At 32.9% G+C, this 26,965-nt stretch overlaps 1 protein-coding gene across 1 annotated transcript; it reads left to right on the top strand.

Annotated features, from left to right (window-relative positions):
- LOC145270609 (intraflagellar transport protein 20 homolog) lies at positions 1-26,964 on the top strand. Its single transcript, XM_080126238.1, has 4 exons — positions 1-158; positions 7,945-8,030; positions 16,129-16,232; positions 24,610-26,964. The coding sequence occupies exons 1-4, from the start codon at positions 32-34 to the stop codon at positions 24,689-24,691; spliced, it is 399 nt and encodes a 132-aa protein (XP_079982364.1). The 5' UTR covers positions 1-31; the 3' UTR covers positions 24,692-26,964.
- Position 26,965: the final 1 nt, after the last annotated feature.

The following is a 26,965-nucleotide window of genomic DNA, read 5'->3' as shown; positions in this document are numbered from 1 at the left end:
GTCGCTTCATAGCAACCAGAAATAAACCAAAATGGCCGAGGAGCTGTTGAAGAAAGCTGGCTTGAATATCGACGAACTTAATAATCTTCGCCTTTTAGAGCCGGACGTCCAACAACAGAGTTCCGAACTAAGGGACTCCTGCAATGAATTCACTTATAGTAGGTATCATTAGTATTAAGACATTTTGATGTAATTATTACACTTTTAGGCGGACCTATACGAGGGTGCGGGTGCGCATCGCATCCCCGAAAAATGTGTAATGTGAGTTTTATTGTTTTTTTTTTTCTTTTCTTAAACTTTTTTTCCAACGATTATCCTAGATTACAGACTTAAGTATCATGGGTTTGTTTTACTGTACACATAGATTCGAAAAAGTTGTCGAAAAAACAAATATATAACAAATAAATGTTATCAAAGGCAAGATAAGTTACTTTTCTACCTAACTGAATAATTTTTTTAGTGTTTTTATTTAGTGTAACATGTTTATTCAGCTCGAGAAACATACAGTGTTTACCGATGTATTGGAAAATTGCAAATGGTGCCGAATTCTCTGTTGAACACGGTAAGTTTGGGAAAAGGAGTTAAAAATAAAAAATATACAAGATACTGTTAAAAACTCTCCAAATATATATCAGCCTATATCACTGTAACATATATTGAGCGAGTTTTTGTCTAGTTTTTTATTTTTAACTCATTTTCTCAAACTTACTGTGTCAAAGAGAGAGTCGGGCGCCATTTTTAATTTTCCAATACATCGGTAAACACTGTATGTTTTTCGAGCCGAATAAACATGTTACATTGAATAAAAACACGAAAAATATATCCAGTTTGGTAGAAAAGTAACTTAGCTTGCCTTTGGTAACATTCACCACTTATCAAGGCCCAGAGGCCACTCGAGGATAAGGGTTAAAGAATGTACAGTAGTCAATTGGACAATCGTTAGTAATGGAAATTCGGTAAATTTGTTAACTTAAGTGGAACGGCTCATCAAGAACTTGTTTACGTTGGACTTGAAGACAACCGTATTGTAGTCAGCTGGAAAGCAGGCAAACAGAAGTGAGTGCCACAGCAGCAAACATGTCTTTATAGCTCAGGCATTAACATCAAATACAGAAAGTAAACTGTAAGCTAAACATTTTGGTTTTGATTCTTGATGGTGGGTTAGGGTTAGGGTGCATGAGTCTTTTTTTTCTTTCTTTTTTTAAATCCTTATAAAATATTGGGTCCAATATATTATAATAATAAATACGAATTTTGCATTAATCAAAATATATTTAAGCGGCCTGCTAGTATATCTATAAAAGTGAGGACACTTCTCAACCTATAAACAAACTCCTGACAAACCGCCCCCTTAAGTAAGACACTCTACCAAAAACCCCTAATACTAATGATTACTACAATACTATCTCATTGATTACTGTACATGCAATAACCCTTATCCCTGAGTGGCCTTCGGGCCTTGATAAATGGTGACCCCCATGTAAAAAAAAAGAAAAGAAAAAAAAAAGATATCTTACTAATGATGCAATTCTCTATCTATATAAAAGCCAAGTACGTCCAAGGATGGAGTACTGCTGCCACATCTGGGCAGGAGCTGCTAAAAACAGCCTATCCTGCCTTGACAGAGTACAAAATAGACTTCGTGGCTTGGTGGGGGATGCCCTTTTCTCAACCCTGCAACCTCTCTCCCACAGAAGAGACGTAGCGAGCCTGTCTTTGTTCTATCGTTATTTCCATGGCAAGTGCTCGTCTGAACTCCATTCTCTGGTCCCCCCTCGCCAGTCTTTTTCAAAAAACACCCGACTAGCTGAAACCACCGTCAATAATTTTCCCCACTCCTTATCTGTGCCTAAATCAAAACATAGATTCCATGAACAAAGCTTCTTTCTTAGAACTGCACGCCTGTGGAACTCTGTTCTGCTTGTCTGTTTCCCTGTCGACTTCAACCTGGATGTCTTCAAGTCCAACACAAACAAATTCCTGATGAACCGCCCCCCCTTAAGTAAGACACTTTATCAATTCTCCAATACTATTGCTACGATACTATTCCATTGATTATTGTACACACAATAACCCTTATCCCCGAGTGGCCATTGGGCTTTGATAAGTGGTGAACTCCATGTAAAAAAAAAAATATATATATATATATATATATATATACTTAACAAATTTTTGATCTACAGACTTTAAATTTAGTCAGTTTTCATCCAGAAAAAGGGTTGATAAGGGGTCAAAATTCAAAGATTGGTACTGGTGGGGAGAAGGGGGGGGGATAATCGAACTTTTATCTCTCTGTCAACTGTTTCACGAGGTTTGAAAATACTTTTTAAAGATCATGTCAAGCTGGTCTAATGGTTATCGTACTGCCTTTAGGTTTTGGTTTCGATCTCAGCTGGAGTATTTCTTTTTTTTTTTTTACTTACATGAAGTGAACTGTTTAGAAAAAATATAATAATGATATGCACGTGTCTCAATTTCTTTCTGTTTTTTTTTTTTTTTTTTTTTTTTTACTTACATGAAGTGAACTGTTTAGAAAAAATATAATAATCATATGCACGTGTCTCAATTTCTTTCTGTTTTTTTTTTTTTTTTACTTACATGAAGTGAACTGTTTAGAAAAAATATAATAATCATATGCACGTGTCTCAATTTCTTTCTGTTTTTTTTTTTTTTTTTTTTACTTACATGAAGTGAACTGTTTAGAAAAATATAATAATCATATGCACGTGTTTCAATTTCTTTCTGTTTGTTTTTTTTTTTTTTTTACTTACATGAAGTGAACTGTTTAGAAAAAATATAATAATCATATGCACGTGTCTCAATTTCTTTCTGTTTTTTTTTTTTTTTTTTTTACTTACATGAAGTGAACTGTTTAGAAAAAATATAATAATCATATGCACGTGTCTCAATTTCTTTCTGTTTTTTTTTTTTTTTTTTTTACTTACATGAAGTGAACTGTTTAGAAAAAATATAATAATCATATACACGTGTTTCAATTTCTTTCTGTTTGTTTTTTTTTTTTTTTTTTTTACTTACATGAAGTGAACTGTATAGAAAAAATATAATAATCATATGCACGTGTCTCAATTTCTTTCTGTTTTTTTTTGTTTTTTTTTTTACTTACATGAAGTGAACTGTTTAGAAAAAATATAATAATCATATGCACGTGTCTCAATTTATTGTTTTTTTTTTTTTTTTTTTTACTTACATGAAGTGAACTGTATAGAAAAAATATAATAATCATATGCACGTGTCTCAATTTCTTTCTGTTTGTTTTTTTTTTTTTTTACTTACATGAAGTGAAACTGTTTAGAAAAAATATAATAATCATATGCACGTGTCTCAATTTCTTATTTTTTTTTTTTTTTACTTACATGAAGTGAACTGTTTAGAAAAAATATAATAATCATATGCACGTGTCTCAATTTTTTTTTTTTTTTTTTTTTACTTACATGAAGTGAACTGTTTAGAAAAAATATAATAATCATATGCACGTGTCTCAATTTCTTTTTTTTTTTTTTTTTACTTACATGAAGTGAACTGTTTAGAAAAAATATAATAATCATATGCACGTGTCTCAATTTCTTGTTTTTTTTTTTTTTTTTTACTTACATGAAGTGAACTGTTTAGAAAAAATATAATAATCATATGCACGTGTCTCAATTTCTTTTTTTTTTTTTTTTTTACTTACATGAAGTGAACTGTTTAGAAAAAATATAATAATCATATGCACGTGTCTCAATTTCTTTTTTTTTTTTTTTTACTTACATGAAGTGAACTGTTTAGAAAAAATATAATAATCATATGCACGTGTCTCAATTTTTTTTTTTTTTTTTTTTTACTTACATGAAGTGAACTGTTTAGAAAAAATATAATAATCATATGCACGTGTCTCAATTTCTTTTTTTTTTTTTTTTTTACTTACATGAAGTGAACTGTTTAGAAAAAATATAATAATCATATGCACGTGTCTCAATTTCTTTTTTTTTTTTTTTTTTTACTTACATGAAGTGAACTGTTTAGAAAAAATATAATAATCATATGCACGTGTCTCAATTTCTTGTTTTTTTTTTTTTTTTTTACTTACATGAAGTGAACTGTTTAGAAAAAATATAATAATCATATGCACGTGTCTCAATTTCTTTTTTTTTTTTTTTTTACTTACATGAAGTGAACTGTTTAGAAAAAATATAATAATCATATGCACGTGTCTCAATTTCTTTTTTTTTTTTTTTTTACTTACATGAAGTGAACTGTTTAGAAAAAATATAATAATCATATGCACGTGTCTCAATTTTTTTTTTTTTTTTTTTTTACTTACATGAAGTGAACTGTTTAGAAAAAATATAATAATCATATGCACGTGTCTCAATTTCTTTTTTTTTTTTTTTTTTACTTACATGAAGTGAACTGTTTAGAAAAAATATAATAATCATATGCACGTGTCTCAATTTTTTTTTTTTTTTTTTACTTACATGAAGTGAACTGTTTAGAAAAAATATAATAATCATATGCACGTGTCTCAATTTCTTGTTTTTTTTTTTTTTTACTTACATGAAGTGAACTGTTTAGAAAAAATATAATAATCATATGCACGTGTCTCAATTTCTTTTTTTTTTTTTTTTTTACTTACATGAAGTGAACTGTTTAGAAAAAATATAATAATCATATGCACGTGTCTCAATTTCTTGTTTTTTTTTTTTTTTTTTACTTACATGAAGTGAACTGTTTAGAAAAAATATAATAATCATATGCACGTGTCTCAATTTCTTTTTTTTTTTTTTTTTTACTTACATGAAGTGAACTGTTTAGAAAAAATATAATAATCATATGCACGTGTCTCAATTTCTTGTTTTTTTTGTTTTTTTTTACTTACATGAAGTGAACTGTTTAGAAAAAATATAATAATCATATGCACGTGTCTCAATTTCTTGGTTTATTTTTTTTTTTTACTTACATGAAGTGAACTGTTTAGAAAAAATATAATAATCATATGCACGTGTCTCAATTTCTTTTTTTTTTTTTTTTTTACTTACATGAAGTGAAACTGTTTAGAAAAAATATAATAATCATATGCACGTGTCTCAATTTCTTGTTTTTTTTTTTTTTTTTTACTTACATGAAGTGAACTGTTTAGAAAAAATATAATAATCATATGCACGTGTCTCAATTTCTTTTTTTTTTTTTTTTTTACTTACATGAAGTGAACTGTTTAGAAAAAATATAATAATCATATGCACGTGTCTCAATTTCTTTTTTTTTTTTTTTTTTACTTACATGAAGTGAACTGTTTAGAAAAAATATAATAATCATATGCACGTGTCTCAATTTCTTTTTTTTTTTTTTTTTACTTACATGAAGTGAACTGTTTAGAAAAAATATAATAATCATATGCACGTGTCTCAATTTATTGTTTTTTTTTTTTTTTTTTACTTACATGAAGTGAACTGTTTAGAAAAAATATAATAATCATATGCACGTGTCTCAATTTATTGTTTTTTTTTTTTTTTTTTTTTACTTACATGAAGTGAACTGTTTAGAAAAAATATAATAATCATATGCACGTGTCTCAATTTATTGTTTGTTTTTTTTTTTACTTACATGAAGTGAACTGTTTAGAAAAAATATAATAATCATATGCACGTGTCTCAATTTCTTTTTTTTTTTTTTTTTTACTTACATGAAGTGAACTGTTTAGAAAAAATATAATAATCATATGCACGTGTCTCAATTTCTTTCTGTTTTTTTTTTTTTTTTTTTTTACTTACATGAAGTGAACTGTTTAGAAAAAATATAATAATCATATGCACGTGTCTCAATTTATTGTTTTTTTTTTTTTTTACTTACATGAAGTGAACTGTTTAGAAAAAATATAATAATCATATGCACGTGTCTCAATTTCTTTTTTTTTTTTTTTTTTACTTACATGAAGTGAACTGTTTAGAAAAAATATAATAATCATATGCACGTGTCTCAATTTATTGTTTTTTTTTTTTTTTTTTTTACTTACATGAAGTGAACTGTTTAGAAAAAATATAATAATCATATGCACGTGTCTCAATTTATTGTTTTTTTTTTTTTTTTTTTTTACTTACATGAAGTGAACTGTTTAGAAAAAATATAATAATCATATGCACGTGTCTCAATTTATTGTTTTTTTTTTTTTACTTACATGAAGTGAACTGTTTAGAAAAAATATAATAATCATATGCACGTGTCTCAATTTCTTTTTTTTTTTTTTTTTTACTTACATGAAGTGAACTGTTTAGAAAAAATATAATAATCATATGCACGTGTCTCAATTTATTGTTTTTTTTTTTTTTTTTTTACTTACATGAAGTGAACTGTTTAGAAAAAATATAATAATCATATGCACGTGTCTCAATTTTTTTTTTTTTTTTTTACTTACATGAAGTGAACTGTTTAGAAAAAATATAATAATCATATGCACGTGTCTCAATTTATTGTTTTTTTTTTTTTTTTTTTTACTTACATGAAGTGAACTGTTTAGAAAAAATATAATAATCATATGCACGTGTCTCAATTTATTGTTTTTTTTTTTTTACTTACATGAAGTGAACTGTTTAGAAAAAATATAATAATCATATGCACGTGTCTCAATTTCTTTTTTTTTTTTTTTTTACTTACATGAAGTGAACTGTTTAGAAAAAATATAATAATCATATGCACGTGTCTCAATTTATTGTTTTTTTTTTTTTTACTTACATGAAGTGAACTGTTTAGAAAAAATATAATAATCATATGCACGTGTCTCAATTTATTGTTTTTTTTTTTTTTTTTTTACTTACATGAAGTGAACTGTTTAGAAAAAATATAATAATCATATGCACGTGTCTCAATTTATTGTTTTTTTTTTTTTACTTACATGAAGTGAACTGTTTAGAAAAAATATAATAATCATATGCACGTGTCTCAATTTATTGTTTTTTTTTTTTTTACTTACATGAAGTGAACTGTTTAGAAAAAATATAATAATCATATGCACGTGTCTCAATTTATTGTTTTTTTTTTTTTTTTTTTTACTTACATGAAGTGAACTGTTTAGAAAAAATATAATAATCATATGCACATGTCTCAATTTATTGTTTTTTTTTTTTTTACTTACATGAAGTGAACTGTTTAGAAAAAATATAATAATCATATGCACGTGTCTCAATTTATTGTTTTTTTTTTTTATTTTTTTTTTTTTACTTACATGAAGTGAACTGTTTAGAAAAAATATAATAATCATATGCACGTGTCTCAATTTATTGTTTTTTTTTTTTTTTTTTTACTTACATGAAGTGAACTGTTTAGAAAAAATATAATAATCATATGCACGTGTCTCAATTTATTGTTTTTTTTTTTTTTACTTACATGAAGTGAACTGTTTAGAAAAAATATAATAATCATATGCACGTGTCTCAATTTATTGTTTTTTTTTTTTTTACTTACATGAAGTGAACTGTTTAGAAAAAATATAATAATCATATGCACGTGTCTCAATTTATTGTTTTTTTTTTTTTTTTTTTTACTTACATGAAGTGAACTGTTTAGAAAAAATATAATAATCATATGCACATGTCTCAATTTATTGTTTTTTTTTTTTTTACTTACATGAAGTGAACTGTTTAGAAAAAATATAATAATCATATGCACGTGTCTCAATTTCTTGTTTTTTTTTTTTTTTACTTACATGAAGTGAACTGTTTAGAAAAAATATAATAATCATATGCACGTGTCTCAATTTCTTCCTGTTTGTTTTTTTTTGTTTTTTTTTTACTTCATTTTTGTAAGGAATTTAATGTTATTTTTAATACCGGGCAACGCCAGGTACCTCTTCTAGTACAATATCAAATTGATAAATATATTTTATACAATTTCTCTTGATTGCATTGCAAGCTCATTTGTTTATCGATCGGTTATACGTTTTTATTCTTCCAGAAATTGAATCGTTTCATAAAATTGTGACGTCACTGATCGAAGTGGTGGACAACGTTTCTAAAGAAGTTGAAAAAGAAAAAATGAAAGTAAGTTTTGCTTATAATCAAAATTGTCTGCCCCTTTTTTTTTTTTTTTTTACTTCCGGTTTCTCCAGCGCAGACCAGACAGCAGTAATCAGCAAGATATGGTCCCTTCTGATTAATGATTATTTGGTTATAGTCAAGATTGTCTCTCCATATTTTTTTTTTTTTTTTTTTTTTTTACATCCAGTTTTTGCATCGTAGACTGGACGGCAGTAACAAGCAAGATATGATCCCTTCTAATTAATGATTAGTCAAGATTGTCTCTCCTTTTTTTTTTTTCTTTTTTTTTTACATCAGTTTTTGCACTGCAGACTGGACAGCAGTAACAAGCAAGATATGGTCCCTTCTAATTAATGATTATTTGGTCGTGGATATGACCTAAAACTATATCCGATGATGAGGCCCCAGCTTGCGAGATTTGGGGAGTGTGCAGCCAGCCCTTAATTGCCATTGCTCCCAGGTCCACTCTGACCCGGAGTGGTAGTACCTGTTAGGGTCCCAACTATGGGTTAAATAGAATCCGACTTAAAAAAAAACAAATATACTCCATTAAAAATCGTTCCTCAAAATAACTAGATTCGGCATTAAATAACCTGAAAAAGGTTGATATGCCGTAAAACAAAAACAACCAACCAACCAAATTTTAACAGCATATGTAAAACTAACTCGTTAATTTATGTTTAATGGGTTGGGTTCATTATCTATATATATAAAAGCTTTAATTGCCATTGCTCCAAGGTCCACTCTGACCCGGAGTGGTAGTACCTGTTAGGGTCCCAACTATGGGTTAAATAAAAACCAACTTGAAAAAAAAAAGGCACATTCTATTAAAAAAATTTTCTTCAAAATCACTGGATTCGGCATTAAATAACCTGAAAAGAATTGATATGCCGTAAAACCAAAACAACTAAACCAACCAAACCAATGGTTATTTGGTTATAGTCAAGATTGTCTCTCCATTTTTTTTTTTTTTTTTTTTTTTTTTTTTTTTGGACTTTCAGTTTTTGCACCACAGTCTGGACGACCGTAACAAGCAAGATATGGTCCCTTCTGATTAATGGTTATCTTTCTCTCAGATAATATGAAAGCATCCTGCCCTCTATCCTTTTTCCATGTTAAGAATGGCGTTGTTCAGCTATTACTTAACACTAAAGTACTCAGCTATGTAGGGTCTGCACTGAGTGTTCCATTAGAAATTCTGAATTCGATTTGAAAGTTTGAGAAAAAATACACCTAAAGAAAGTCGGAGGCTCAGGTTAGTGGTTTTTTTTTTTTGTTTTTTTTTTACATAGAAGTCGCCGCTTATCAAGGCCAAGAGGCCACTCGAGGATAAGGGTTAATGGGTGTACAGTAGTCAATGGGATGATATTGTAGTAATCGTTAGTAGTGGAAATTTGGTAAATTGGATTACTTAAGGGGCCAGCTCATCAAGAACCTGTTTATGTTGGACCTGAAGACGACCAAACTGTAGTCAGCCGGAAAGCAGGCAAATGGAAGAGAGCTCCACAGTCGTGCAGTTCCAAGAAAGAAGCCCCGTTCATGGAATCCATGTTTAGGTTTAGGTACAGTGAGGGAAATTATTGATAGTATTCTCAGCCAGACGAGCGCCCCTCATGAAAATCTGGCAAGTGGGGGGCCATAGATTAGAGCTCAGACGAGCTCTTATGAAAATAATGAAGAGACAGGGTTAGTGTTGTGCCAATTAAATGAACCACCATTTCTGCCTCATTCCCTCGTGATAATAAAACGCTACATTACATTCAACCCTAACCCACCATCTCAATCGCCACATATACGGAGGAAGAAGTTCCTATTTTTCTCTCACTATTTAGTGCTTTCAGTGTTTTGGTGTGTGCGTGTCCTGCAATGCATACATGTAACAAAGACGACGTACCTGTCTGCTGCTGGCTGCTTATGGGAGATTCGCCAACCGTCCTTTAGGAGAGCAAGAACCATGCTGTAACAAAAAGCTTCAAGACATGGACCCAAGACAAATGTGTGGTTTTATTATATATTTTTTTTCACTCTCAGGCACGATCTTTGGCTTAAGGATTCTCTATTTAGAGACCGTCACCTCCTTCATGAGGAGACCCTCTTAACCCATCTTGCTCGTTCAGTGTCCAGGCTCCAACTCAACTAAACTTGCTCAAACTGGAATACCTGACACATCACGTCCGGTCCTCATACAGATACTTCCAGTGCAAACTGACCAGTCAACCCAGTTTGATACATGGCACAACATGACTCTTTGACCCATTTTGCACCTGCATGCTTGCTCAACTTATTTTTCCCCATGATTCAATCTCTGTTGTTTACTCCACTAGACAAATTGATAGGTCCCCATTATGATACTTCCGGTGCAAACTGATCGGTCAACCAAGTTTGCTACATGTTACATTACCCTTTGACCCTTTCTGCAGCTGCATTTATGCTCAACTTATTGTTTCCCACGATTCAATCTCTGTTGTTTACTCCGCTAGACAAATAGATAGATAGATAGATAGATAGACAGTTAACAGACAATTAAATGCTTCTAACCGGCATTGCCCGGCATTTACCTAACACTAGTTAAAGTACTCATCTATGTAGGGTCTGCATTGAGCGTTGAATTAGAAATTCTGTGCAGTTTTCTGAATTGGATTTCAGAGTTTGAGAAAAAATACACCTGAAGAAAGTCGGAGGCTAGGGTTAGGGTTGTTATGATTAAGTGGAATCAGAATCGGGAATCATAAAAATCGAAACTTTTTTTTTAGAATCAGAAAAATTTGTATCTATTTACCAATGCTAAAAACGATTCCTTTGACAAGAAAGTACTTGCGTTTTTTTTAACTTTTAAATTCAGAAGAACATATTTCAACTCAAACAAAAATTTATTGATCCAGATGAGCACCATCAAAATCAATGCATTTTTGCCAAGGCAAAAAAAAAAAAGTGTATTTATGCTAGTAATGTAAAAATCTTGTGTTCTGGTGGCGGTGAAGTCACTGAAGGTGTTTTTTTTTATATTGCTTAGGTTTTTTAAGCATTTCTCACGCAGAAAGTTGTTGAGATGCTTGAAAAAGTGATAGTTGGTGGAGGTCTGGAGAATATGGGGGATGAGGCCGAGTTTCAGAGGCCAATTTGTTCAACTCCTGCAGGATTGGTTTAGCAATGTGCGGTTAGGCATTGTCATGGAGGAAAATTGAGCTTTTTCCATTGACTAATGCTGGGTGTTGTTGTCGAAGTTTCTGATGCATTTCATCCATTTGTTGACAGTACTTCACCGCTATAATGATTTCACTTGCATTCAAAGTCACAACCCGGTCGAGAAACGAGTTGTTCTTGTTGTGTAAAAGCAGGGAAGCTGACACTTCCTAACTGCGTTCTTGTGGCGATGAAGTAGCTGAAGGCGTTTTTGATATCGCTTAGGTTTTTGAAGCATTTCTCATGCAGAAAGTTGTCGAGATGCTTGAAAAAGTGGTAGTCGGTAGGGGAGAGATCTAGAGAGTATGGTGGATGAGGTAGAGTTTTGCAGTTGAATTCATTCAACTTCTGCAGGGTCAGTTTAGCAACGTGTGCTCGGGCATTGTCATGGAGGAGAATTGGGCCTTTTCAGTTGACTAATGCTGGGTGTTGTTGTTGAAGTTTCTGATGCATTTCATCCATTTGTTGAGAGTACTTCACCGCCATAATGATTTCACCTGCATTCAAAGAACTGTAATGGATGAGACCGGTCGTGGCAGACCACCAAACAGTCAGCAAGATCTTCTTTTGGTGCAACTCTGGCTTCGAGAAGTGTCGTGGAGCTTCATTGGCGTCTAACCACTGAGGTGAGCAGTTCCGGATGTCATAAAGAACCCACTTTTCACCGGTCAAGGAATGAGTCGTTCTTTTTGCATAAAAGAAGGGAAGATGATACTTCATAACGGCGTTTCTTTTGGTTGTTGTTTAATTCGTGAGGCATCTATTTCTCAAGATTTTTTTTTTGTCTTTCCAATCTCTTTCAGGTGGTTGGAAATTGTCATATACATTACTTTTAATTTTGCAGCAAGTTCTCAAACAATTAGTAAGACTCTTAATTGATCATTGTCAGCATCCAATGGCCGACCAGTACGTTCATCATTTTGAAGACTCGTCGCCACCATGAAATTTCTTAAACCACCATTGTGCTGTGTGTTCAGTAGTGGTTCCTGGGTCAAACACTTTGTTGATATCGCAAGCTGTTTCAATATTTGAATTGAAATAAGAAAATTGTGCGAATTTGATTTTTTTTCCATTCAACGTTTTGAAAAGAAGACGGAATTGTTTTAAAACGATTGTAATTAAAACGATTAAATAGAGTGAAAAACGCTCTTTAAAATAATTTATAAAGTAAAGATATAAAAAAAAACTTATTTGAAAATACATCATTTGAAATCAAAATTAAAAATTCTGCAATTTTTAAAAACTTTGACCCCTATTATGACCCCTTAAAATTTATTGTTTTCGGCTCAAATCAAGTTATTACGTTAGATCCATGTCCAAGGCATATATATATATCTAAAATTTCAAGTGTTTAGACCCAAAATTGTCGGAGGAGTTTGGTAGAGTTTTCAAAGGTCAAATCGTTGAACTTTGACCTCTTAACAGACAAATTTCTGACTGAAAACGGATCACAAAGATTTTCCCAAATCTCAGTACCCTGTATATAAAAATTTCGAATCTGTAGACTTAAAATTGCCAGTGTTATTGCGTAGGGAAATGTACACACACAGACAGACACACAGACACGTTCACTTATATATATATATATATTATTTTATTTAAATAAAATTATATAGAAATGAGTTAGTTACAATTTTTCAGAAAGTTTTATAAAAATCAGGGGACGTCAAATTCTGGTGAAAATGAACAAACATATGTAAATTTACGTTTTACACCATGCAAAAAAAAAAAAGAAATGACTAACTCCATCATTTACCTCCTCCCATTTATCCCCCAAAATCCCCAAGACCTTAACATATTTAAATTTTTAATTCAGCACCATGCAAAACTGCTAAATAGATATACACAGAATTGTTTTAAAACAATTGTAATTTAAACGATTAGATAGAGCGAAAAACGCTCTTTAATATAATATATAAAGTAAAGGTATTATAACGAAAACTTATTTGAAAATACATTATTTGAAATCAAAATTAACAAGTGAAGTATGCATGGTCCCCCATTAGTGCACAGTGAACGAGGCATAAAAAAAAATGACTAAGTTCAGCATTTGCCCCGCCCCTCTCCCCATTTAGACCCAAAAGTCCCCAAGGCCTTAACATATTGTTATATTATAAACCCTTTTTAAGAATTCAAAACAAAACAACCATTGGTGTAAGCAACAGTCCGTTTTTTATTTCTCCTGTTGTTCTTGCTTATGGTAGATAGAGAGAGAGAGAGTGGGGGAGCGACAGAGAGAATTATCGGTTGACAATCAAATCTCCAACTGCAATCTTTTTCCTTCTGGCCGGCTTTGGGTAGGTTTGAAACCGCTATCTTCAGACAATCATTACCTGGAACTGTAGAAATTCAACGTCTCTATCAACTGCACCACGGGCCCCGAAGAGCGATCAAGATTGAATTTTTTGGTCTTGTAAATTCATGTCTATTATCTGATGTTCCATGGTCGGGTCCGTACCGAATGGTATGTTTTTTTTTGTTTTTTTTTAAATGGCATCATCACTTATCAATATAATATATATCCCTCCTCGTCCGAGGGCCGGGCCACATCTGTCGCTATCCTGGTTCACTGGAGCATACTTGTACTTCTGTCCGTGTTCGTCGCTCCCAGCTCACAGGACCATAGATGCAACCCAGCAGGGCTACATTCTTACTTGTCTAGTGGTGGACCCCTCAAGGGTGACCAGACTCTCACTGGTCACTGGAAAATATCTTCTGCTGCTCAGGGCACGCGAAATGTGCATGACCCTAAGTCCGTGTGGCAACATTGTCGATTTCGGCCGTCACTCTGGCTTTGTGCTGGATCCAGTCTGTCCCCATCATCATCTGGCGTCAGGGGATATCTGAAACAAACTGTATCTTCATTCAGACCGGCAAGCGAGAAACAAGGAAAAACTCTGGGACATTTTTATATAACGAAACAAAATAATGATTCATAAATCGTTTTACACTTGTTTAGTCGAGTTTTTTGATTCAAGCTTCATGATGCAGGTTGCACACTTAAGTTCCTCTAATCAATTTCTCAGCTAAGAACAAGAGCTTTCCAACTTAGCTCTTATGAGACTTTCGCCCCCCCCCCCAGGCGGGGTGAGAGCGATGTGGACGTCTCGATGCCAGTCAGTAAAAAAGTCAATCGTTTTTATCAAATCAGAAATTCCTCCCTCTGCCTTTTTGGAGTTATTCTTCTCTTTTCCATTCTCTTATTCTTTTCTTCTCTCGTGAACTCATTATTTTATTCTTTTCATTTTCTCTTTCTTTTCTCTCTTCTTCGTCTTTCATGACCATATCTCTCCCTAGGTTCAATTTATTTATCTATCTGTCCAACTAGCTTATCATGTAATTAGGAGTCATTAGTCACTCCAGCTGTCTTCTATATCGCTCAAAGGTTTTAAAAACAACCCTTTCGTTGTTGATAGATGTCAATTGTCGTTGTCTTTCTCTTAAAACCCCCACCCCGGCTCTGATGTGATAAGCGATAACTATTTATTTCCATGAGTGATTCGTCATCTGAGTCAAACATTTTCGGCTGGCGACCCTTTTTCCTTTTTCTTCCTGACCCTAACACCCTCTCCCATCTTCTCTTCCTCTATTTGAAAAGCAAGATCATCTGGTGTCGCCAGGGATCTCGTCATATCAAGGCCAAGAGACCACTCGAGGATGAGGGTTAAAGAGTGTACAGTAGAAATTGGACAATATAGTAACCGTTAGTTATGGGGATTCGGTAAATTTGTTAACTTATATGGAACGATTCATCAAAAACTTGTTTACATTAGAATTGAAGACAACCATATTGTAGTATTATTTATTATTAATGGTGAGACGACAACAACTATGGATGGCAGTAATTGCAGCGAATTTCAGAGTTCCTATCCGTCGTGGTTACCATCTGACAAAAGGCAGAGGAATAGTTGGCCGAAACGCTGTGAAACAACTAAGGAAAGATGAGGATAATAGTCCGTAATAAATAAAAATGGTTAAAACAAAGGTAGAGGTACAGGATACTTTCAGGCGTAAGTAATTTTCTAGCACGATAGAGAGAGCCCATCTTTCTCGCAGCAGCGGTCCTAGCAATGCTCTCAATGTTTTTATTCCCCCCCCCAATGGATTTTTCTCTTTTTGGATTTAGGTAGTTGAGGGCATATTAACTCATATACCCTGTGAATTAAGATGAAGACTTTGAAAGAAATACTTTCAGGCAATAGCCATAGCTATTGGTGGTAGAGAAGGTTTTTTTTCCCATTCCACTACAGAATGGAGGTCTTCCTCGAAGATTTCTGCTATTTCCTTAGATATGTGTCCATTTGTTTTTCCTGTTATAGAGCACGGTGTTTAGTCGTTTACTGCAATTCAGTGAAACACGTGTAAGACAAACATACTCCATTAAAAAGAAAATTGTAATAGGTATGTTCGAAATCAACTCTATTTTTCTCATTGTTTTATATGGTCCTGAGCAAAGCTGGTAGCCCTGCTTTCCTGACTACTGATATGCAGAAGTTCAAGTGAAATATGAACAAACATCTTGCTGCTCAACTCCCTACATAGTGTCCCTGTAAATTATGTTCCAAATAGTAGCTCCCTCCCCACATCAAAGCCTTGTTTGGGATGAAATAGCAATAAGGAAATTTTTTTTTAAATGAAAACTAAAGAAAGCTATACTGCAGAAGTGTTAAAAAAATCTGGTATGGTTTTGTTCATAATTCACATGGAATTAAAAAAGAAAGTGAACAAAAAAAAAAAAGAATGTATATAACACTACCCTCAAAGTAGGCGGTGATGCTTGGGAGTATTGTATCATAAAAAAAAACTTTCTAGCAGTTATTTGAAGAACAAACATTTGTCTCTGGGGAGTTGTTTAGTGGTCTTCTGCTATTCATCAAAACATGTGTAAGATATGCATTTTATGTGATGTCTGTTGTAGGCGATCGGGTCGAGGAATCTCCTGATGTCCGCAACTAAGCAACGGGAAGAAGAGCAGATTCAATTGATGGCGCTGATTAGGGAAAAAAAGATGCAGATGGAACGGTAAGGAGTTTTTTTGGTTTTTTTTTTATTTGTAAGTTTAAAATGTTTTTGACTTGTGATGCGGGGTATGAGACGAATGGATTCGCCAATCATTTTTATAACCAATGTCTGTGCTAAACAGCCAATGAAAACGTCGCAAAATTATTATAAAAATAGTCGAATTTTGGATTCAATCAGTTCGCCGTTTGCTACGTCACGGACTGCATTTAATTCTTCGCCGCCATCTTGGTCACTGATCTGAACTACGCCGCCATCTTGGTTACTGATCTGAACTACGGCGCCATCTTTGTTCAACATAATATCTCAGAACTTAAGGGGTTAACTACGCCACGGACCACATTTGATTCTTGGTCACCATCTTGGTTACTGATCTGAACTACGCCGCCATCTTTGTTCAACATAATGTCTCAGAACTTAAGGGGTTAACTACGCCACGGACCACATTTGATTCTTGGTCACCATCTTGGTTACTGATCTGAACTACGCCGCCATCTTTGTTCAACATAATGTCTCAGAACTTAAGGGGTTAACTACGCCACGGACCACATTTGATTCTTGGTCACCATCTTGGTTATTGATCTGAACTACGCCGCCATCTTTGTTCAACATAATATCTCAGAACTTAAGGGGTTAACTGTGCCATGGACCGCATTTGATTCTTGGTCGCCATCTTGGTTACTGATCTGAACTACGCCGCCATCTTTGTTCAGCACAATGTCTCAGAACTTAACAAGTGACATTTCTGGCTACCATTTTTTTTTTTTCTTACAAGAGAGTCACCGCTTATCTAGGTCCGAAGGCCACTCAAAGATAATGTGACCTCTGATCTCGTCCGAGTCACTGTTTTGATTCATAATGATCAAATATGACCTTTTCCATGCAGTAGGACCCATTGGTTGCACCGGTCAGTCTTTCATTCACGGCTGGTGCTTATTAGTTTCTCTTGCATCAGGGTTGATATGCTGTCGTCTTGCTGATCGGTTGCCTGCTAAGGAAAAAGAAACAGTAATTCACAATTCAGGGAGGCAACTCTATATACAAAGAAATGAAAATAAACTCAGCTTCTTATAGTCCACTGATTAATTTTCAAACAAAAGTGTATATATATATATATATATATATATTAAGTAATGTGATTTATAATTTTAAAATTTTTAAAATCAAAATTTAATTAAATTAAAAATCAGTTTCATAAGAAGGAACAACAACAAAGTCAATTATCTGTACGAGATGTTTGCTATAGCTTTTTATTTTATTGAAATCAATAAAATAAAAAGCTATAGCAAACATCTAAATGACTACTTTAAATACAGTTCCTGATTTCAAAAAAAGAAAAACTAAAAGATTCATCTGCCTTACTTTTAATGCTAGGTTTATTTTTGGTGTCTTTTCAATTCAATAGAAATCCTCCTAAATTTGCTGATGAGGAGACCGTGCTTACCAAAAAAACTATGTATAATTGTTCTACGTGACTTCATGTATACCACAAATAAAAAGCACGGATTTCCGAAACGATCGTACAGATAATTGACTTTGTTGTTGTTCCTTCTTATGAAACTGATTTTTAATTTAATTAAATTTTGATTTTTAAATTTAAAAAATTTTTAAAAATTTTAAATTATAAATCACATTACTTAATATTGAATTAGCTCTAGGACATTTAACTATCGAGCTTATTATATATCTAAATTACAACGAGCATTTCCTGTATTTTAATTAAACTAGTAATTTCACTATTACATTAAAATACACTTAGCTCTTTAGACTATTATTCTAATCTCCTTTAAATTATATATATATATATATATATATATATATATATATATATACTTAGGGAATAAGAACAAGAGTCTAAAGAGCAGAGTATATTTTAATGTATTAGTAAATTCATTAATACAATTAAAATAAAAGAAAAGAAAACAGTGCTCGTTGTAATGTAGATATATAATAAGCTCGATAGGCATATATATTCTAGAGCTATTTTAATATTGAGTAAGATGATTGATAATTTATAATTAAAATTAAAAATCGGTTTCATAAGGAAAAACAAACAAAATCAATAAATTGTACGATCGTTTCGGAAACAATGTTTTTATTGTGATAGACAATGAGTCTTGGACAATAAGTTTCCTCATGAGCAAAAATATTGGGTGTTTTTTTTTAAAGACACCAAAAATAAACCTAGTATTTTTAAGTAAGGCAGATGTATCTTTTAATGCTTCGTCTCCTAAAAGTCGTACGTATCATTACCGATGCGTTCATTTGATAAATGTAGTTTCTTTTTCCTTAGCGGGCAACACACATATATATATATATATGCGTGTGTGTACAAATGCTCTTTACAGTTTACAAGTATTGAGTTCATATATGTCGACAATTAGTCTTTAGGCCTTCTCTCTTTCTTTCTTTCTTAGAAGTGCGGTTGGGTTCTAGGTGCTTGTGGGGAAACAACTCTTCTAAATGAAGTAATACGGGGCGTCCTGGAGGGGGGGCATGCAATCACTCTCAACCTCTCACTTCGAAATCGAACTCTCAACATGGTTATATAGTGTGAGGTGGGGTAACGTGGGGGTGTTCCCTCCAACCAATCAACCACGCCCTGTCTAGATTGGTCCCCTTTTAGAATTCCCACACAATCGCACCTGCAAAGGTTGCGAGCTGTTTATCAGACCTTCGGGGGTTACACTCGTGATTCCTAGGTCAAATGACCGTCTTCGAGATGTAAACATTCATTCTCCATTTTCTGCACAAGTTTAAAAGACGAACAAAGGATTTCCAATCCACAGAAACATTGTTGTCATCCATAAGTGGAGGTGTTTGATAGCGTGATATCAAACTGGAGATATGTAATATGAAGCGATTTTGAAACGTGATCAAACGGTTATATATAGCAAACGGGGAAGCACAGAAGGTAGACTATATACTACGTGCTAAGAGAAGCCTAGAAGGGAGGACCAAGATAATGTATAGCACAAATATGCTCGTATATGTTGGATGAAGGCTGTTTGTGTCATCACATTTTATATTTAACAGTAATTTTTATGATGGGGAGCACATATATGAGGGGAGGACAATGTTCTTTTTGTTGGTGATGACAAGACAAACATGAAAACCATGTTTACAAGACAAACATACATACTGTGCTTATTAATTTCTCTTGCGTCGGGGTTGATATGCCGTCATCTTGCTGGTTGGTTGCCCGCTAAGCAAAAAGAAACAGTAATTCACAATTCAACGTCCGGCAACTCTATACACAGAGAAACAAAAACAAACTCCGCTTCTTATAGTCTACTAATTAATTTTCAAACAAAAAAAAAATGTTTTATTTTATATTAAAAAAACACATATTTGCTCTGCAAATAGTATTGAATTGAGCACTCTCTTCAGGTTTTTACTAATTACCAGTTTTTCCATATATATATATATATATATATATATATATATATATATTTTGTTATTGTTGTTATTTTTCAAGCGATACATACGGTTAATATTGGCTTCGCCTCGGAGCTCATTTTTTTATTTACTTAGAAAGTCGCCCTTTTTAATTTGGACGTATATAACATTTTTGATTTATTTATTATTTTTTAAAACAGTAATCTACGTACACGCGTGTTTCAAGGTCATTACCTCTCATCAGCGTAGTTTAACTGTTTCTAGGGATCGAACCTCAGACCATGTTTACCACAGTCCGGTGCCTTAACCGTTAGGCCATAATCCCTAGATTAATTATACTGTTTATTTTTATCGCTTATAAATTTAGATTTTGTTATTGTTGTTATTTTTCAAGCGATACATACGGTTAATATTGGCTTCGCCTCGGAGCTCATTTTTTTATTTACTTAGAAAGTCGCCCTTTTTAATTTCGACGTATATAACATTTTTATTTATTTATTATTTTTTAAAACAGTATATATATATATGTATGTACAAATGCTCTTTACAGTTTACAAGTATTGAGTTCATATATATTGACAATCTTTAGGCCGTCTTTCTTTCTTTCTCTTTCTTAGAAGTACGGCATTAGTAATGCGGGGCATCATGGAGGGTGGCATAACTATATATATATAGTGTGGGGTGGGGTGACATGGGGGTGTTCCCTCCAACCAATCAACCACGCCCTGTCTAGATTGGGCCTCCTCTAGAATTCCCACGCAATCACACCTGCAAAGGTTGCGAGCTGTTTATCAGACCTTCGGCGGTTACACTCGTGATTCCTAGGTCAAATGACCGTCTTCGAGATGTAAACATTCATTCTCCATTTTCTGCACAAGTTTAAAAGACAAACATACGTACATTTTTTTTTTTTACGGTCGGAAAATATTTTCAGAACCACAAATATCACGCTACTACATCATGAAGATTTTCCTTGACGCTGCTTCCAGCATATCGATGTGACTTCTGTCTGATCTTGTCCAATCGACAATGACCAAATGTAACCTTTTCCATGCAATAGGACCTGTTGGTTGTTCTGGTCAGTTTTTCATTCACGGCCAGTGCTTGTTAGTTTCTCTTGCGTCATGGTTGATATGCTGTCATCTCGCTGGTCGGTCGCCCACTAAGAAAAAAGAAACAGTAATTCACAATTCGCCTTCCGGTAGGAAAGAACTCGATGTACAGAAGAAAGAAAACAAATTAATTATTTTCAAACAAATATTGATTAAGGGAAAAAAAGATGCAGATGGAATGGTAAGGAGTTTTTTTTTTTTTTTTAAGTCTTTTTTATTCGTAAACAAGTAACATTTCTGACTACCTATGGAAAGGAAGCTGTTCACCAAGGAACACAAAGAAAGCTGAAATAGGATTGTTAATCAAGGTGTGGCAGTAATTGAGACAAAAGCAAATATTGCACTACTACATCATGTGACCTCTGACCTCTGACCTCGTCCCAGTCACTATTCTGATCGACAATGATCAGATGTGACCTTTTCCATGCAGTAGGACCCGTTGGTTTCGCTGGTCAGTCTTCCATTTGCGGCCGGTGCTTGTTAGTTTCTCTTGCGTCAGGGTTGATATGCCATCGTAATGCTGGTCGGTTGCCCGCTAAGGGAAAAGAAATTCGCCTTCCAGGACCATAAAAGTTAAAATGTTGATTTCACATCCTTCATTTTTAAATACTTAGTGAGAATTCATAGGCATTACAACATAAATATCACAAGTTTGAATTAATGTTGAGTTATCTCATTTTGTTATTTGACTTTTCTTTTTTTTTTTTTAAATGGTGAGCAAGACAGTCTCTCTTCAGTTATACATAAAAATTTTTTCTTTTTTAAAAATAAAACCACTTGATCAATTTATGTGATTTTTGGAATATATGCACAGAGGAAAGAAAACAAACTCTAGTTCTACTGATTAATTTTCAAACAAATATTGATGGTGCTAATTAGGGGGAAAAAAGATGGCGATTGAACGGTAAGGATTTAAAAAAAAAATTTTTTTTTTTTAATTTTTTTTTTTATTCGTGAGCAAGTGACATTTCCAGCTACCTATGGAAAGGAAGCTGTTCACTAAGGAACACAAAGAAAGCTGAAATAGGATTGTTAATCAAGGTGTGACGGTAATTGGAGACAATTGAATGCAAGTTATGGCTCTGAGCAAATTGAGATGAGTCAACATCAACTGATGAACATGGCCTTAACAGCAGACTTAGATCTGGACCTTAGCATTTAGAGGGTTGTTTCCCCGCACGCACCCATAACCCAACCAACATCTACAGAACATGTTGGGGTCTTTTGTTTCTCTGGAGTTTTTGTTTTGAGTTTTTTTTTTGTTTTTTTTTTAATACTTTTGAACCTATGCTCGCATCCCTTCGCAGCCGAATTTTTCACAAGTGAACCGTGATACTATTGACAACCCCTTCTCTTATCAATCAGGAAAAATTACCGCAAAAAAGGGAGGATCACATGATCCAGAGAGCAGGCATTGTGCACTTAGTAGAAAGACAATGGAAAGGAAGCTGTTCACCAAGAAACACAAAGGAAGTTGATATAGGATTGTTAATCAAGGTGTGGTCAATAATTGGAACAAAAACACCAGACAATAGAGGTTGATATGTTTTTTTTTTACATGGAAGTCACCAATTATCAAGGCCTTGAAGCCACTCGGAGATAAGGGTTATTGTGTGTACAGTAATCAATGGGACAATATCATAGTAATCGTTGGTATTGGAGATTTGATAAAGTGTCTTACTTAAGGGGCGGTTTATTAGGAATTTGTTTATGTTGGACTTTAAGACATCCAAGTTGTATTCAGGTGGGAAACAGGCAGACGGAACAGAGTTCCACAGGCGTGCACTTCTAAGAAAGAAGCTTTGTTCATGGAATCTACGTTTTTATTTAGGCACAGATAAAGAGTGGGGAAAATTACAGACAGTGGTTTCAGCTAGATGGTGTTTTTGTGAAAGATTGGCGAGGGGGGACCAGAGATTGGAGCTCAGATGAGCACTTCCCATGGAAATAACGATAAAATGACGTATCCTTATTTAAAAACCTGTCATAAGAAGTTACTACAAAAACCCGTTGCCATTTGATATCTTTTAATAATACTATTCATTGAATTCCTAAATTAGATTTCTATATTTCTTTATTTCACATAATTAATTTTTTTTTTTAATTTTATTTTTATATTTATAGGTCCTGGATATGACCTTAAACTATATCCAGTGGTGAGGCCCCAGCTTGCGGGCTTTGGGGAGTGTGGAGCCACCCTTTAATTGCCATTGCTCCCAGGTCCACTCTGACCCGGAGTCGTAGTACCTGTTAGGGTCTCAACTATGGGTTAAATAGAAACCGACTTGAAAACAACAAATATATTCTATTAAAAAAAATTTTCTTCAAAATCTTTGGATTTGGCATTAAATAACCTGAAAAGGGTTGATATGTCGTAAAACAAAAACAACCAACCAACCAAATTCATAATATGGCCAGAACAACCTAGCTATAACGTTACGGTTATTTTTATTTTCGTATTCGCATAATGGTGGCTTCAATGTTTACAAAATATTGATTATCTTATTACTTAGATTTAAGACCAGTTTTAGGTTAATATTTTATTAAATAGGGAAATAAAGAATGACATTACCTTATATTTATTTAATCCTCATACAACATTCCAAGTTAGGGATCCTATTCTATTTTTTATTATTTAATATTTTATTATTCTCTTTCGTTCTAATCTATTGTGGTACTCGATAGTTGGGAATATTGGTATATGAAAAATTTACTGAATTATACGAACCCAGTAAAATTCAGTACATTACAAACAACTCTCTCTCTCTCTCTCTCTCTCTCTCTCTTTATATATATATATATATATATATATATATATATATATAGACGAATATTGGCTGAAGAGAGCTTGATAAGGATACTTTAAACGGGCCTTATTATCGGGCTTGAAACCGACGGTACCAATGATCTGTCTCAACTAACAACTTTCTGTACACAAAATATAAGTACGCTCTTAAAATTTGGATTTTCCTTTTAATTGAGCACTCTGCTGGAATTCTTTTTCCAAAAAAAACTAATCATATATATATATAATGTTGGATGTGATAACTCATGGCTACACATATGCAAACATGTTTCAGTGACCACCCTGCCAGGGAAAATCACCTCATCAGGCCAAGAATATCCACGAGAGTCTGATGAGGTGATTTTCCCTGGCAGGGTGGTCACTGAAACATGTTTGCATATGTGTAGCCATTAGTTATCACATCCAACATATTTATATTGCTCTGTCTTAACATTGAGCACTCTTTGGTTGACATATTTTGGTTTTGTTTAAATAATACTACCAATAATATAAAATATATATATATATATATATATATATATATAGTTAGTGCAATGGCAAACTTTCACGAAAAACACTCGTCTAGCTGAATCCATTGTCAATAATTTTCCCCACTCTTTATCTGTGCCTAAACCTAAACGTAGATTTCATGAACAAAGCTTCTTTCGCAGAACTGCACGCCTGTGGAACTCTCTTTCGTTGCCTGTTTTCCACGTGACTACAACTTGGATGTCTTCAAGTCCAACGTAAACAAATTATTGATGAACTGTCCCCTTAATTAATCCAATTTACCAAATTTCCATGACTAATGATTACTATAATATCCCATTGACTACTGTACATCCATTAACCCTTATCCTCGAGTGGCCTTTGGGCCTTGATAAGTGATGACCCCCTATGTAAAAAAAAAAAAAAAAAAAAAAAGACAACGGAAAAGGTGTTGGTGGGTTAGAGAGTGGGGAGCATGTTGTTTCACATAACCGCAAGTAAAAAAAAAAATACCGTTTTTTTTTTTTTTAACTTTATTTTTACGCATCGAACATCTGTTCCACGTCGTAATGCATATTTTTGTTTATCTTTACAGGTTACGGATCCAACATGAAGCACTTTTGAAACAAGAACGCGATCAGAATGACTTCATTGAACAGTTTATGCTGCAAAATTAATGGCAAATTTTGAAAATGCTTTTAAAAAAACAAAAAAGAAAACTCAAAAAACTGCATAAAGTGCTGACCGATAAAATGTTCTTCAAAATAACGCTGCCATGAAGAAAACGAAAGAAAAAAGGGTGTCTTATTATTTTTTGAACACGTCAAGTTTTGGAGTGAATCTTCACCAGTCTCATTGCATTTTGATAATGAATAAAAAATTTGTAAAGGAGTCGTATTTAAAGGCTATATCAATGTGGTTCCTAGGAAACACCATGGACATGAGTTCATAATAACAATATTCGAAGAAATTTTACAGCAAATTTGGAAAATGCTTTTAAAAAAACAAAAGGAAAACCCAAAAACTTCATAAAATGCTGACCGAAAAAATGTTCTTCAAAATAACGCTGCAGTGAAGAAGAAAAAAAAAGTGTTTTATTATTTTTTTTAATAGGTCCTGTTGCATTTTGATAACAAATAAAAAGTTTTTAAAGGAGTTGTGTTCGAAGGCTATAGCAATGCGGTTTGTAGGAAACTCAGTGGACACAAGTTAGTATATAAAAAAATAATAACAATATTATTAGAAATTTTCAATAATTTTCAATTACATTTATTTGCTAAAACAATGTTGTACAAGATGGTAGGTGTTGGTGTCCCGAATTTTCAAGAGTAGAATCTCTTCTTCAGGATAGAAAATAAAACTCGTATCCTGGAAATTGATTTGCCAGCCAGACTTGCGACCCTGACTTCCAGAAATAAATAAAATAAAATAAAAAACTTCGCCAAGCAGTTGTATACCTTTCCTTAAATTTCCTCCCCTGAAGAAGAGATACTACTCTAAAGACATTAGGGACATCAACGTCTACTATCTTGTATGACACATTATGTTGGACGCGAGTTAATATATAAAAGAATATTGGTTAATAAACGTAATATAATTGAAATTATTGAAAATTTCTTCTAATAGTTTCATTATACTTTTACTAGTGGAACCTGTGGAAATTCCACAGGGGCCTCATTCATATGTAATATATTGATGTTGGCATTCTGTAGATGTTCAGTGTAAATGGAAACACTCTGATATTATTGTAGCTCTTTTGTTAAAACTGCAAAAGTATTTATCTAAGCTAGCAGGAATACATGAATTCCATAGCTAATATAACATACTGACCCAGTGGGTCATGGGTAGCCTAGTTATTTATAAAAAAAAAATAGATGACTTTAGTGCCATCAGCTATAATCAAAACCGAAACTAAAACTTATGAAGAATTCTTGGTAAAATTATTAATGACAAGAAATGGAAGTACATAACAATTAAACGACCCGGATGTAAGTGTGACAATAACTACTCTTTATCTGTGCCTTAACCCAAACATAGATTAGCTGAACAAAGCCTCATTCTTAGAACCGCACACCTGTAGAACTCTGTTCCATTTTCCTGCTTTCCAGCTGACTACAATATGGTCGTCTTCAAGTCCAACGTAAACAAGTTCTTTCCTTTTCTGATGATGGATCTGGTATGGCCCAAAATTGATAAGAAACTAGTGGGACCTGTGAAAATTCCACAGGAGACTCATTCATATGTAATATATTGATGTTGGCATTCTGTAGATGTTCAACATAAATGGAGACGCTCTGATATTATTGTAGCTCTTTTGTTAAAACTGCAAAAGTATTTATCTAAGCTAGCACGAAGGCCCGGTAAAGCCCAGTCATAAAGTACGCTTAAATATGATAATTTAATTCTTGCGGATTTTGTATATATTATTATAGAGTTAATAATGTTCTATCGATTTTTATATATTATAAAATTGCGATTTCAAAAATAAAAAAAAATATATCCATATGACTTGAGTGCATTAGCTTGAATCCAAATCAAAATAAAAACTTATGAAAAAAAATATATATTATAGTATATATATATATATATATATATATATATAACTTGAGTTCCTTCAGCCGTAATCGAAACCAAAACTTATGAAGAATTCTTGAAAAAATTATTTATAAAAAAAAAATAGATGATTTAAGTGCCATCAAAAACAAAACTTATGAAGAATATTTGGTAAAATTATTTATGACAAGAAATAGAACAATTAAACGACCTGGATGTAAACACAAAAGAACACACACACTATCGTATTATCATACTTTTATATGCTAATTTGTGTCCACAGTGCTTCCCATGAACCGCATTGAAATAGCCTTCAAGCACAATTCCTTTTACACTATACACAATGCTTCAAGCAAAGTACAACATCCTTCTCATAAAGTTTTTGTTTAATTTTTATC

Source organism: Euprymna scolopes, chromosome 46, assembly GCF_053919585.1.
Source record: "Euprymna scolopes isolate OS-2025 chromosome 46, ASM5391958v1, whole genome shotgun sequence".
NCBI classification, from domain to species: Eukaryota; Metazoa; Mollusca; class Cephalopoda; order Sepiida; family Sepiolidae; genus Euprymna; species Euprymna scolopes.
Note: the sequence above shows the minus strand (reverse complement) of the source record. Positions and strands in the feature narration are given on the sequence as shown.